This window comes from Zonotrichia leucophrys, chromosome 7 (assembly GCF_028769735.1).
Source record: "Zonotrichia leucophrys gambelii isolate GWCS_2022_RI chromosome 7, RI_Zleu_2.0, whole genome shotgun sequence".
Taxonomy (NCBI): domain Eukaryota; kingdom Metazoa; phylum Chordata; class Aves; order Passeriformes; family Passerellidae; genus Zonotrichia; species Zonotrichia leucophrys.
This window is the reverse complement of record NC_088177.1, coordinates 26650965-26665198: the sequence shown is the minus strand read 5'-3', so window position 1 is coordinate 26665198 and position 14234 is coordinate 26650965. Positions and strand designations below refer to the sequence as shown.

Here is a 14234-nt window from a genome sequence, read left to right as displayed (position 1 = left end):
CAGTCTGATTTCAATAAATACCATTTAAAGTAGCTTCACCCTTTCCTTAGGTGATCAATGAAGATATGAACTGTGCAGTTTATGAACCTATATGTTTGCAGGTCACCTTTTTTCCTCACAACTACTTCACCTGTAGCTTTCTAAGAGGAAATGAGAAAAAAAATCCTATCAAGTATGACAAATATCTATCATTTTGACAAAGTCAGAAAGGAAATAAAAATGCCTCAGGGCTTCCTAGAGAAAACAAAGCTGCAGAAAACATTCATTCAACACTCACTATCTTTGATGGACTAAATTAAAAGTATGGCTCAGTTAGTCAACTAAAAATGTAAGGCAACTGAGGAGTCTCTACTTTATCTTCCACACTAGATGGAAAAATATGTGAATGCACTCACCTTTTTTGCTCTTTGTGCTATATTAGGTGTTCTAGTGAGAAGCTTTTCAATCAAGTATTCTCTATTCTGCAAAACCAACATTTGTTAAGTTAAACATCAGTACAAGGAAAGAAGACACTTCACATAGATTTTAAGGCAGAGCAAAATTTACTCATAGGGTTAAACGTTTTACCTTGGCTTTCTGGAAAAATTTGCATTTTAAAAGTTCTGCTGCTGTGGGCCTGAAAGATCAATAATAAATTAGAACAGAAAACAAAGACCCCTCCCAGTGAATACAGTACAGACGTTAGTTAAATGGTACGTCTCTAACACTTTTGAATTAGTACTGTATGAATGGGGAATGAATGAGCACAGCTACTGAATTCATTCACACAAGCTCACTTACCACACGTGAAAAAAATTAAGATTCTCTATGGCAAAAATACCAAAAAAGAAAAAAAATCAGTCTCTTAAGCTGCCATTTTCCCCTCTTCTTTGTTCAACACAAATGCATTTAACCTTTTAAAAAAACAAAGACCCAAAAAAACCCACAAAAAAAGGCAGGTATTGCTTTCTTCCCCAAATGACTCTATGAACACAACTAAAACTTTGCTCCACAACAATAAAAGCACAATTACATTTTCCATACAGCAGCATCAGTACCTCCTATTGGCATTCTTTTACCTCATTGATGCCAGCAGATATTCTCAAGAACTATACTGACACTATTTACATGGTGCATAAACCAAAGAGTCATCAGGGAATCTTCCAATCAAACAGACAAACACAAACCAAAACAACAGCTGCAAGGTAAAAACTGACACCCTTCATTTTTACTTGCAGCTCTCTTTAAGTTTGTTTCAGCATTTCCAAGAGACAACCACAATCTTGCAGCTATCCACGTGATTCCTACAGCAGGTTTTGTCTCCCTAGATTCAGGGATCTGAAAAGCCACCTATCTAGCCAAAGCCAGACTCTGGTACTGAAGCAGACTCTGAAGAGAAAGTGAAGCATCTCTTGGGATGAGATAAAATAATGTCCATTAGGAGCCCATACCACCATCAGGACTAATTTTGACACAGCTAAATTTAGTGAAGTCAAAATCTTCAAGACTCAATTTCTAAATAAACAGAAGAAAAATCTGCTCTAGTTTTCCACTTGAATTCCAGCAAGACACTGACTACAGAACAAACTAGGTAAAACACTGAGAAAGCTTCCATTTGGAAAATCTCAATCTCAAAAAAACCCCCAAAAATCTGACCTAATTTATTTCTTTGAGGAGAGATCAGTAAAGTTAGTGAGCAAAAGAGTAGTAGTAAATAGTCTGTATGTATATATCAGTTCATACTTGCAAGGAATAATGAAACAACTTGACATTAACAAAAAATTCAATTTAGACAGACAAGTTCCATAGAGCACATAGTTTTCTTCACCTCCAAAATGCCCAAGTTCGACAATAAAGGAGTTTCAATCAGTGGTCCTGTGGAGACCATCAGGCTTGGTAATAATTCATAACTGTATCTTGAATGAGCAAAAAGGAAGGGAAAACTATTCTAAAGAAAAAAATAGCTTCTGTGCTAAAGATTTAGAGTTCTCAAAGTACACTGCTATCACATCTTACAACAGGGTTATGCACACTTAGAAGCTACATTTTACTAAAGTTTTATCCAAACTAGTGTTCTCCGTTCCTCTACCATTAATTATGCCAGAAGCTTCTGAACTGGTCTGGACATGTTTTCTGGCCCTGTTTTTCCACACAAGCTGCAGCAATGAATTGTAGCTGTGGACTATGAGCAGCATCCTTGACACTGTGGAGAGAGAAATACCCACAGAGATCCCCAAAAGAAAAACATCATAGTCTGAGACAGCAGCAGTGCAATGCCAGTCCTAGAATTTGCCACAAAGAGCAAGGGCTTCTCCCACAACTGACATAATGGCTGCTGGAGGGATCTCTACGCAAAATTACATCCCAGATTCTAAGAAATATGAATCCAGTATGTTTCTATCTAAACATCTATTTACTGGTCTAATTGTTCCATTCAAGGCAATCCTGAGTATGAAGGTATTGCATGTGTTTTAAAAAATGTATAAATTTAAATAAGTACCTTAAACACCCAAGCCTTTACTACACACCAGGTAACTCAATATTATGTATTCAAGGAGAGAAGGAAAACTCATTTTATTTATTTCTTATTAGTTTATACCACTTTAATCTTGCCTGAAAATTGCTAGATATAGGAAACAACAGGAAACTTGATTATCCATTATTACTATTACTCCTATCTGTAAGCAGCCAAACTGCAGCACTAAGCTTAAAGCATCAGGAATTGCTACTAAGACCAACAAGGGTAAGGGGTTTGAGAATCTGAAAGCAGTACACAAGTGATCATTGAGTGAAAGACAAAAATTCAAGTATTTCAAGAATAAAGACATGGCCATAATCTTTATTGTTAACTGTACTTGTTTTCTAATATTCCTGCTGTCACCTACTCAATGTGACTCCCTACAACCACATCCTGCACTTGGGCTAACATTACATCAGGAAGCACACACCATAAATGACACATACAATCAGGATTGCTCTCTCAGAACAATCTTTCTCCAAAAAATAGTAGCTCAAACTCTAGAAAACAGTGATATACTTAACACCTTAGGAAATAATGTTAATTAGAATGTGCTTCCTACAATTCTTCAGCAGAAAAAAGCCTGCAAAAATGAGTCTGCATAAAAATGAATAGATAAACTAATCATTCAGAGAACTTGGGATCTCAACGATCGTTTTAGAATAAATGTTTAATACTTTCATCACCTTGGCTGTTTAAAAAACAGAGCAAGAGAGAACAAACAGCAAAGACAACATGACATGCAGTTCCCTACATAAACATGAGGAAAATTCAAAAAACTTGGAGCCCCTAACTTTACAGTAAAGAAAAAAAAAATCTTACTAAGTAATTTTCTCTGGAAATATCCCAGTTAAAAACAACACTAAGTTTATGTCACAAAAAGAGAAAAATCAACATAAAATTACTCATTTTTCATTTCTTTTAAAGGCCAAAAGAATTATATATTTGGTTACCAACAGTTCTGCTGCTCAATCTGAACAGTCTTGTTAGACTTGTGCACAGTATCAATATTTATATCTTACTTCAGATGAGAAATTTAGATGTAGAACAAGGACTTCTATTCGATCTGTGTTTAATTCAATACTGTGTTTAAGTTTAAATACATTAGGTTAACAATCAGAAGTAGTAAACTTAAGCAACAGTAAAAGGGCAATTTCTTCTCCCCAGATGGAGGTAACTGAAGGCTGCTATTTACAAAATTCAAACCATACACTTGAAGATTACATCACAGTAACTTAAAGTAGTCTATATATTTTCAAAAATAATTCTATTTCACATGACAATAGTGACCTACCTTTTGGAAGGATCTTTTTGAAGGCATAATGAGATTAGTTTTCTAAAGGATTTGCCATACTTTTTCATCATCTCCTTGTCCTCTACACCTGTCTCTAAAGTGGGGGGGTCATTTTGAAGCGTTAGCATTAACACCTAAAATAAACCCAAAAATGAGGTGCCGTAAGGAAAACCAATTTGAAATGTAGAAATTAAAAGAAAAAAAATACTCCACAGAATACATCTATTTAGATACCCTGAGTTGCTACTGAAAATGAAGTAGTACTAACTATCTAGCAGCATTAATAATACAGCTAACAGCAATAACAATTACAAAGTGAACGTTACTTTCATAGGAGGGTATTTGTGATAAGGTGCTGCTCCTGTTGCTAACTCAATGGCTGTTATCCCAAAACTCCACATATCGGCCTTGAAGTCATAACCTCGCACCTGCAACAGAACCAGAACGGAAAACCAAGGTGGTAATGTCTCAAGTTCCAAAATTAAAAGACAAAATGCTGCAAATTTTTCATCAGCATTAGAAATACCTGCTCCATTACTTCAGGGGCCATCCAACAGGGAGTCCCAACAAATGTTTTCCTTACTTTGTTACGAGTAACATCACCTCCAGTTGCTAAAAATGCACTAACACCAAAATCTGCAAAAGAGGAGAAAAGTTGAAATCAATTAAACTGCCAATAAAACAATAAAAAGTTTTACAATTTGGAAATAAAGTCAGTTCCTGAAGGAAGGCTTATAGAAACTCCCCATTGCAAAGCTGACCTTTGCTCCACAGCATGCTGTTCATGAAATGCTATGGAATAGAAGGTACAGTTGTATCAGGGAAATCCACACTAAAACATCCTCAGGTTTAACCTCACAGTATGTGTCTTCCTGATAAAGTTGCAAGGAACTCCAATACATCTGTCACCTAGGGCTTTCAAATATTCACTTTGTGCCAAGGTTTGCATCTGCTATTGTTCAAAGACAAGAAGCTTCTTCTGCATAGAAACTAAACATGAATCTGATTTGAACAAGAGAATACTTTACATAATTTCAATTCTTATGGGAATTTGACAAACCAAAGGCAATCAGAAAAGCCATCACTAATATGTACTTATTAGTAGACCAGGAAATGAACAGTTTTCTCCAAATTCTGAAATAGAAGAAAAAAAGCCAAAAGGCTCAGTGTTCTGTTAATCTGTTACTACATCAATGACAGCTGTATGATGTAGTAGCATCATACAGAGGGAGAGGTAGGCGTGTAAGTGGAAGAAAGAGCAGGTTCCCAATGTATGTAGAAATACTGTCAACTTTGAATGGAGCTATATGAAGAGTATTTTCAACTGTATTAATTACAATTCAGTTATATTGAATAGAGTATTTCACTATATACTTCAATTTATTCCCTAATGCTTTCCTGTTGTTACCTGATTTTAAGGTTGAAAAGAAAACACCTCCAGTAATCACAGAAAAATGTGGTTTTACCATTATTTGACACTGGCATATTAAAGCCCTTAAAACACACTCTTGCATGGTACTTGGAAAGCATCATTTATATAAAAATCACAACTTCTGTCTATAGCCATTTTTATTACCAAGGGCTCTCAGTGCTCAGTCACCCCCCATAGACTGTGGGAGGCCTGGCAGGTATCCCACCTGCTCCCATTGTTTGTCAGATCACCTGATACCAGTCAGAGATGGGATATGAGCCTTGCTCTTACGAGACCAAATAATTCAGTTCTTACAGGTTACATCAAGAAGCACATCAATGCACTCAGAGGACATTTAAGATGCTGAACTGTATCCAACACTGCCAGACAAATGGCAGATATGCCAAAAATAATTCTCAGTGAGGTACATCTCTTACATCTCAGTGACTAGTAAATTTATAGTCCAAGTCCTAATGATGGACAGTACACAGATTGTTGGATCCCCAAGAACTATTACAATTACTTGCAGAAAAAAATGAAATTAACAGAAATACCAGCTTCTACCATTTGTAAGCTGTTGAAGGTGCATGGGTGAATAAAATGGAAACATTAAAAGGACATTAGAAAGTTTGCCTTAAATATTTGTTGTGACACAGAGAAAAATATTGAATAATTTCTGAGTCAAGTATCATTAATCAAGAAACCTGAAATCTGAAACTGGATAACTTGTGGCTACAAAACCCCAAAAGGAATAGTTAAAAGCCAATAGAAAAACTTTCCCCCTTGATATCAGTTGCCCCTGATCCAGCTGCAGTTACCTTTTGATTTTATTCATTCATTACTCTACCACCACCATTACCTGCTATTTGTACAGAGCCATCCTCACCCAGTAGAATGTTGCCAGCCTTCAAATCTCTAGAATGTACAAACAGAGGTTAGCATGAAAGCACATACTGTGCATTTTATGCAAACAAATAAATATTGCACACTGAATAGTTTCACAAGATAGCTTTTTCAAATTTAAAACAGAAAGGAAGCTGATGTGTAAAATGTAACTGAATAACATTAAAACAGAGTGCAGAACTCAAACTCTAACAAATTTTCACATATAAAAAGACCAGAACTCAGATCAAGCACAAAGGAGCAAAATTCAGGAATAGATTTTAAGAAGGGAGATATTTAAGTTCAAAGTCTGGTTTACAATCTTTTATAAATATAGTCTCACAAACTAAAGCTTTCAACAAGCTACAGTCAATTTTGAAAATGCTTTTCATTATGTATAATGCTCCTACCTGTGAATTTGTCCATTCCTGTGTAGATAGTCTAAGCCCTCCAAAACTTCTTTAAGAATTGTTGCTATTATGGGTTCTTCAAGCACACCATTTTTGTGCTCTCCTCTGTTGACAATATACTTTATTATATCAAGCATTGAACCTGTATTACAGATCCAGGAGAGGAAAAAAGCATATTCAAAGCATTATCATATCAGATTCCTTAGAAAGCTGTATTTCTTCATTCTTTCTATGCTACTGCAATTTAAATCTTTGCATGTATGTAACTAGCTCTTAGAATAAAGCACACCACTAACCCATTCCAACAAGATATAGAGCACTGCTTTTTGTCAAAAATACTATAACACTTAATGATCCATTAGAAAGATCTGCTAACACTTGCAAAGCAACCACTAATTAAAAATTCAGGAGTACCCCATATTTAAACAGACATATACTGCAAAGATCTTGGTTTATTATCCAGTTTAGATCATGCTTCATGTATTCACATTGTAAACACACAGCTGCAAGATTGGAAGGAGACAAATGCAAACAAATGATAACATTCCCAGTGACACATAGGTTGACATAGAACCTCAGTTATTATACACTTCAAGGCTTTTAATGGAAACATTTTCTTTTATCCAAGCACTATTCAACAGCTCACAGTAAATTCCTGTCATGAATCACTTGTTTCTCTCATGGTCTATGCTTGCTTTTGCTTGAAGTGACCAATTCAACCAAATGTGACACAACAAGTGCTATGAGCACTTCCCCTCCTTGTTTTCCAGCGTCACGGTGAAGCAGCCTGCTGCCATCAAGACTAATCTTGTTCTTTTTCTTGAACAACATCATGTAACAACAGGACCATTTTCACAACAGAGCAACCATTTTCTTCTGGGGCCTCTCTTTGCTGAACTACAAGCACATTAAGTTCAGCCTCCTTTTTCCTCTTCCAGAACTAAATAAGAATTTTATACCAGTAGCTATTATCATAAAACAACGCAATGAGTGTTTGGTTAGCTTAAGCAATAGAAAGGATGCAATATGTGTAATACTTGGCCTTGGATGGATCTTGCTTGAATAAGGAATGAGTAATACTCATTATGAAATCAGATATATATGCATTTTTATAAAAATACAGAGGATTCTAGAGAAACTCCATAAAACATCACACTGACAGAATTGAATTCATTCCAATCAGTTCTCTACACAGCCTTAATAGACAACTTTAATAAATTGGTTCAGAATGAAAATTAAATTCCGTTTATATAACTACCATATTTCATTAATTCTTAGCCTCTCCTATGAATATAGATATACAAGCTTTGTAAGCTTGCACATTCCTCCTTAACATCTCAAGGTTCATTCCATGTAGTGTCCACCCCTTTCTCATTAGTTTAGCTCAATGAACTTGCAGGTGGTACATTAGGAAAAAAAAATCCTAAAATTGCCTTGCAGCTGAACAAGTAAAACCAGTAACTTACCCCCACTTAATAGCTTCATAACCAGCCACAGTTCATCCTTCACCACAAAAGATGTGTAATAGGTCACCACATTAGGGTGATTGCACTGACTCATTGCTTGAATTTCTTTCTGTAAGAAATACAAAAGTCCAAAACAACACAGTCAGCTATCAGTTTTGCTAGTATAATTTCCAAAGTGAAATATTATAACAGAACTAAAGTATGTACAGGATATGCATCAAGGCATTAAAACACTAATTTACCTAAAGATCTGCATGCAAGAAAAAACATTATTGCTAAGAACACGAGGGAAGTCTGGCCATGAGATACAGGCATAGCTACATCACTTTTCTCCTGAGAACAGCAAAGAAATTACTGTTAAAGTCTCAAATTCACAGTAAGCAATGAAGAATGAGTAGTCTCCAAGAGCTGAAGGTGTGGATAGAGGCTGGACAACAAAATGCAAGGAAAGGTCAAAATCTACTGCATTTTCTGTTCAAAAGGGATATGAAGAGTAGAATGGGAACAGGTAGGAAAGAGGAAGGAAGCCATCGAACAAAGGACACAGCACCACTGGCTCAGCTGCTGTGGGACAGACAGGTAGACACCAGAGCCACACAAGTAAACAAATAGAGAAAAAGCAATATTACAGGCCAAAAGTCATAGGAAACAATTGACTAGAGGAACACAGAGTCACTAACAGATGCACAACGTGGCACTACCAAGTAACAGCATCTATGACACGCCACAGCTGTACACATTAAGAATGACTGTCTTGTATCTGTTAATTCAAGCAGAGTTCTTTTTCTATTCACTCTTTCACATAATTGCTCTGTAACACCTTTCTGGCTGCTCTCATTCTTCTGCCAATCCTTACACAGGAGCATGAGGCCTCTTCTGTACCACAGGCTTTGGCCTCACCAATTTAAGATGTCCCAACCCTACTTCTCCCTCTTTACTTCCAGCCACAGAGCCCTGAGCCACCCCTGGTGCTAGAGGACATGCTTGTGGAGGGTGAGCCAGTCTGGAAGGCAATCCAGCTAAAAAAGCTCTTCCTCCCCTCCTCTCTCTGAAAAGCAACTGCTTGAGGTGAACTGTTTCTCTCTGACTCAACAGCACTTGTACAAGTTACGCACTAAGCAGGTCCCACTTAGGTTGATTAAAGCTGCCACAAATGCCATTTTTAACTCTAAGCTTCATTTTAGCAATTGTTTGAAAGAGGTTCTTTGTTATTTGCAATGTATTCAAAATCACAGCTGGTTTCTTACAAAAAGTTAATTATATGTATTAAAGACTGGGATTTAATCTCATGGTGCTTGTAGGAAACTATTAAAGTCAGGCTGTAGTTTGACACACATTTCAGCTTGTACTGCTGTCCAAAGTCCTCCTCCTTAGACAATTTCTGAAACACAGAAGGAAGAATGCCTGGATAATGAATCAATGAACCTGAATAATAAAAGCAATTTGCAAGACAGCTCCCTGTCATCCCCCAGAAAACAGTAGGTGAAAGACAGAAGACAGACATGTAGAGTACATTTCCCTCTCTTAGAAGACATGTCATCTTAAACACAAGTCAAATTACTGCCTCATGTACTTAATTCAGCTATCCATTCTAAACCTCAGCTGTAACTCCCCCAGTCCTGGTTACTATTTCATTTCTTACACTGTTTTATTATTTTCCTATGCTGGTAATATAACAGTGACTCAAAGTCCAGCTGACACCACTGGGCAAAAATGCATCTCATCTAATTTTCTCAGACAATAATGCAGAAATGTGACTAACTGACTGAGATAAGCTTCACTATCTTTAACTGAAAAGTGTTTTGAATATTTTACCTCCCAGCATCAACTCATGGGCAACAATTGAGCTACCACAGTAACCATTGCCAAAGGCACCTTGCGTCTCAGCTTTCATGACTTTTTTTTTCCCAAAGAGTCTTTGCAAAACAAAAAAAAAAAAAACAAACAGAAAGCACCTCATGAGAGATAAGGGATGAAATTTTAGTCAAGAAAGAATTAAATCATTTCAGACTTGCAGCTCTAGAAAACTCCTATCCCAAACAGAATAGTAAGCCTCCACAGACTTCATTCCATTTGGCTGTGGCCCACGATATGCACAGGTGAGAAAGAATTCATTTAAAATACACTGCCAGGGAAACAGCTTGCAGCAGAACATTCAGGAGAAAACGCTGGAGCTTTCTTCACATTTATGTCACCTCAGACACTCAACAGCAGCAAAGAAGCAACAGCAACTTAAGTCTCTCCCTCATCCCTCTCTTACCCCTGCCTTGCACTAGCACAGGCATTTGTGTGCTTCACCAGGCAATAAGCCCAGGTTAAAAGCTAACCTTTTTCAGCCAGGTTACTCCTGATCCAGTTTCACAGAGCAGCTGCATAAAAATGTCTTTCAGCCTGAGGGCAGGTGGGTGACACAGTTAATAAGCAACTGCGAGACAGCTCCTTTCCGTGCTGGGCTGCGGCAGCAGCGGCCGGGCCCTGAGCGGGCCGGTGCCGCCGCCCCGCGGGCCCGGCTCCCGGGGCCTCCCCACACAGCCGGGGCCCTGCACGCCTCCTGCCCCCGGGGCAAACACCGCAGAAAGGCCAACAGCCCGGAAAATCCCTTCGAGCAAACAATTCTACACAACATTCTGGAGTTTGTGGGCTTGAGGGGTGGATTGTTCTAAAGAACCGGAGGTAAAAGAATAGGGAGGATACCCAGTCAGGACAGTACTAAGGACAGGACTTTTCCCTTGGCTTAGGGGGTAAAGTTACACTTAGGTTACAATAGTGAGAACACAGGACATTGCAGGAAACAGAGTATCGAATTTCAGGAGTTTGGCAGTTTGTGTAACCTCAGTAATATTTAAACTCACTCCCACACTGCCTTTCTATTTTAATTGACACTGGCCCAAATACTGTCTGCTTGCACGGGTTGATGCATTTCCACTTCTCTGAAGGCCACACAGCTGAGAACTTGTGAAGGGTGCCTGTGCACAGCATTCATAAGCACTCTGCACCATCATTTAAAAAAACTGTGTTCAGAGAACAGACAGTTTTAGAACACTTCTGTGCCAACAAAAACTGTTTCATCAGAAAAATAAGTGATTGAAAACTGATTAAGCTCAAAATTTTTAGACAAATTCTGCCAAAAACACAAGAACATTTTAAGTACTATCAACTGAAATGAAAATGTTAGTACAGTTGTAACAAGAGTTTTGAAGGTCAATTATGCCTTTTCCCAGAAAAATTCTCTATTTTTGAAACAAAATTTTAAAGTTTCTCTAATAGAACTGAGTCATAAGTATACTGAACCTCACAGAAAAAAAACTTAATTATGTACATGTACGCATGCACATATGTGTACACACTTCTATAGCTCTCCTAACCAGGATCCAGGAAAATCCCAATTCATGTTCAGATCAAAACAGATCAACAAATTAAACAAAAAATCTGAGCACAGAAAAGCAGAAATTGACTTATGTTATAAAATAAAACAGATGGTATGGACAGTTGTCTTCGTACCAAAAGAAAGCAATATAGGACCAAATATTCGAGACCTACTGCCTAATTTGACAGACAGCGGAGACATGTCAACAGTAAAGACACTCAAGCATTTGGCAAGGTAACTTTTTACAAGCTCTTAACTAACTGCAATCGTTTCTCCAGACCACAAGAATTTCTCTTGCAGATATCTGGCAGTTTTGTCTGGTTTTGCTTGTTTGCTTGTAATTTTAATTCTTAATGCCCAGTATTAGCTCAAATTCTAACCAAAAATTTCCAATTCTGACCAATTTATCTTACAGTTATTAGTATTTATCTTTTTACAGACATGTTCCTTGGGGACTGTAGCTGTCAATACATCATGCACAGCATCTCACCTTGGGCTTAAGGACAGTTCAGAATTTATCTTTTGAGTTTTCAGTCGACAGAATTCTCACTACCTCAGAAGCAACTTCCACTACCACAATCCTCGTAAAAAGCACAACAATGTCGCGTACAAGCAGTCACATAAACTCAAGGCAACTGCCGTCAATCACCAGGGGAAGAGCATTTTGGGTCCTCCACTGCAAAAAAGCCATTTTATCTGAAGAAACTGGATGGACCATACCCTCTGTATCAAATTCAAGATATCTTTTGCACTGGCAATTCCCTGCTGAGGAGATCATTTCCTTCAGAGGCAGGAATTTCTGCATTAGAAAAAGCCCACAGTCTCTAGGCTGTAGTATAACCTGTGGAACAGAAGAGAGTGTTCTCACTTTTAGAATGGTTTTGTGTCCTTCAAATCTTATTACTCTGCCTACACATAAACACACATTAGTCTTGCAAGCACCTATCTAGGAGCATTAGAAAGCAATAGGTTTTGTGTTTCAATAGTTCTTTGTGAATTTTCTGGATTGGCATAACCAGTGCAGAGGAAAGACTCTTGCAGTTCCTTTACAAATAGCTTCTTACAGGTCCCTTTCTTCTCTGACCAGTGGCCCAAACAAATAAAATTCTTCAAACATTCTTGCTGTGGCTATCTGATAAATGTGTGTTACCAGCTTTAACAAGAGTTTCCTTGTGTAGGTGGCTGTGCAGCCATTTCTCCTTTTCTCCTTAAAAGTTATCATTATGAAATGATCCAACATGTTTCGATGCTTCAGACATTTTAAGGAGACTCACTAAATTTTTTCTGCATATTTTTAATCAGTGCTTAACCAAAGGAGAATGTATCTTTCCTCAGTATTAAAAAAGGCAGACATCCAGGCAGTAATCGCTTAAAAACTGAGCTTCCAGAAAACAAGAGTTTAGGGTCCTCCCACAGTTATCCCAAGTTGATTATCCCAAGATTAAAGTTTGCACATGTTTTTGTGACATGGAAAAATATGCATTAAAAAGTCATATCTTTAGGGAATGGTATAAGTCTGTAAGATTATTTTCAAATTCTTCTCTCATATCCTGCATAAGATTCTACCTCACTCTTGGACCAAGCAAAAAAAAAAAAAAAGTCAAAACAGAAGGTAAGTCTCCATGTAACATACTGCCCCTCTATTTACTTACAAGTAATTCATCCATACTGGTTTGGCATTTTTCTAAGTTGATCCTCTTTATTGCTACACGTTCTTGCCTGGGTTTGCAGAGTGCTGCCTGGACAACTGCTGTAGCACCACTACCTGAAAAAGGGCAGGAAAGGAACAGTCAGATCAACAGATGAGGTAAACCAGTGACCAGCATGAGAAGCCCATACTGACAAAGAACTTCAAAGCTGCTGTTTATCCTTTTTCAGTGCTTTCTCCACATGCATACCTTTCCACTAGCAAGACGCTTTTCACACATCTCAGATGGAAAAGAAAAACCTTAAAGTTTCTTTTCCATATACCACAAAAACTTACAGAGCCAATGATTTCAAATGATGTACTCATTTATCAAGACATAACCACCACCTCAATGCATTTCATAGTTCATTACACTTCTGTCTTTGGATACAACTGTTTTAATCAAGAACATGACCTGCACAGTTGAAACATGGAGGGGCGGGTACTTTATCAATTGTTCTTTTTTTCTGTACTTTTAGGCCAGTCCCTATTTAACCAGTTTTTTTGCTCCCCTATCCAATGAACAGAAAAAAAACCCCAGTAAACTGTACATGCCAAATCTTCTCCAGTTCCACCAGAGTCTGTGCTCATTCATTACGACTGGAGTAACACCCTACAAGGAGCATGCTGATCCTTGTGAGGAGCACAGGAGGCACAAGCACCACACCAACAGTGAGAAGATGCAGGTTACTGAATGGCCCAGCAGAGAAAGTCACTCATGTTTACTTGGCATGCAAATCACATATGGTCACACAACTATGCTGATAAAGCCCAGGGGAATTGAACAAATGTGGGGGGAAGAAATAGAATAATTTTCTCTAGAATGCTTTATTTGTGAACCACAGGAGTAAAAGGCATTGTTGCTTCTTCTATCAGGCATCCACTGGCATTGACCCAGTCAGTATTGCCTCACTAAATTAATGAAATGATTGCCAGTAATATTCAGAAGGAGTTGTGCTCAAGTTGCACATCTTGTTGCCACATCAAATATAACAATGTGTGCTTCCTCAAATAATTACATTGTGCTCATGCATGCAGAAATCTAAAAGCTCCCAACAAGCTTCTACCGTAATTCTAAATATTTCAATATAAATTATGGATTTCTGGTAAGTCATTTGAGCAACATGTTATATTGGCCTGCTTATAAACTATGTTCTATTTATTTGGCATGTCCTAGATGAATACAAATTGTGAACAAAAAGCCTTTTGTTGTCAAGCTC

General features: G+C 37.7%; 1 protein-coding gene across 5 annotated transcripts in view; it reads right to left on the bottom strand.

Annotated features, from left to right (window-relative positions):
• Nucleotides 1-14234, bottom strand: part of STK39 (serine/threonine kinase 39) — an 80665-nt gene that overhangs the window by 46858 nt on the left and 19573 nt on the right. For 4 of the 5 annotated variants that reach the window (XM_064717891.1, XM_064717894.1, XM_064717893.1 and 1 more), the window contains 9 exons: nucleotides 12980-13092; nucleotides 7961-8069; nucleotides 6495-6636; nucleotides 6062-6117; nucleotides 4318-4427; nucleotides 4118-4219; nucleotides 3792-3925; nucleotides 568-616; nucleotides 396-461 (listed from right to left, as the gene is read on the bottom strand). In XM_064717891.1, the coding sequence (XP_064573961.1) occupies nucleotides 396-461; nucleotides 568-616; nucleotides 3792-3925; nucleotides 4118-4219; nucleotides 4318-4427; nucleotides 6062-6117; nucleotides 6495-6636; nucleotides 7961-8069; nucleotides 12980-12994 (783 nt within the window). In that variant the 5' untranslated portion in view covers nucleotides 12995-13092. Of the gene's footprint in view, nucleotides 1-395; nucleotides 462-567; nucleotides 617-3791; nucleotides 3926-4117; nucleotides 4220-4317; nucleotides 4428-6061; nucleotides 6118-6494; nucleotides 6637-7960; nucleotides 8070-12047; nucleotides 12169-12979; nucleotides 13093-14234 lie in introns of those variants that run through there. The other variant, XM_064717895.1, reaches the window with a different exon arrangement.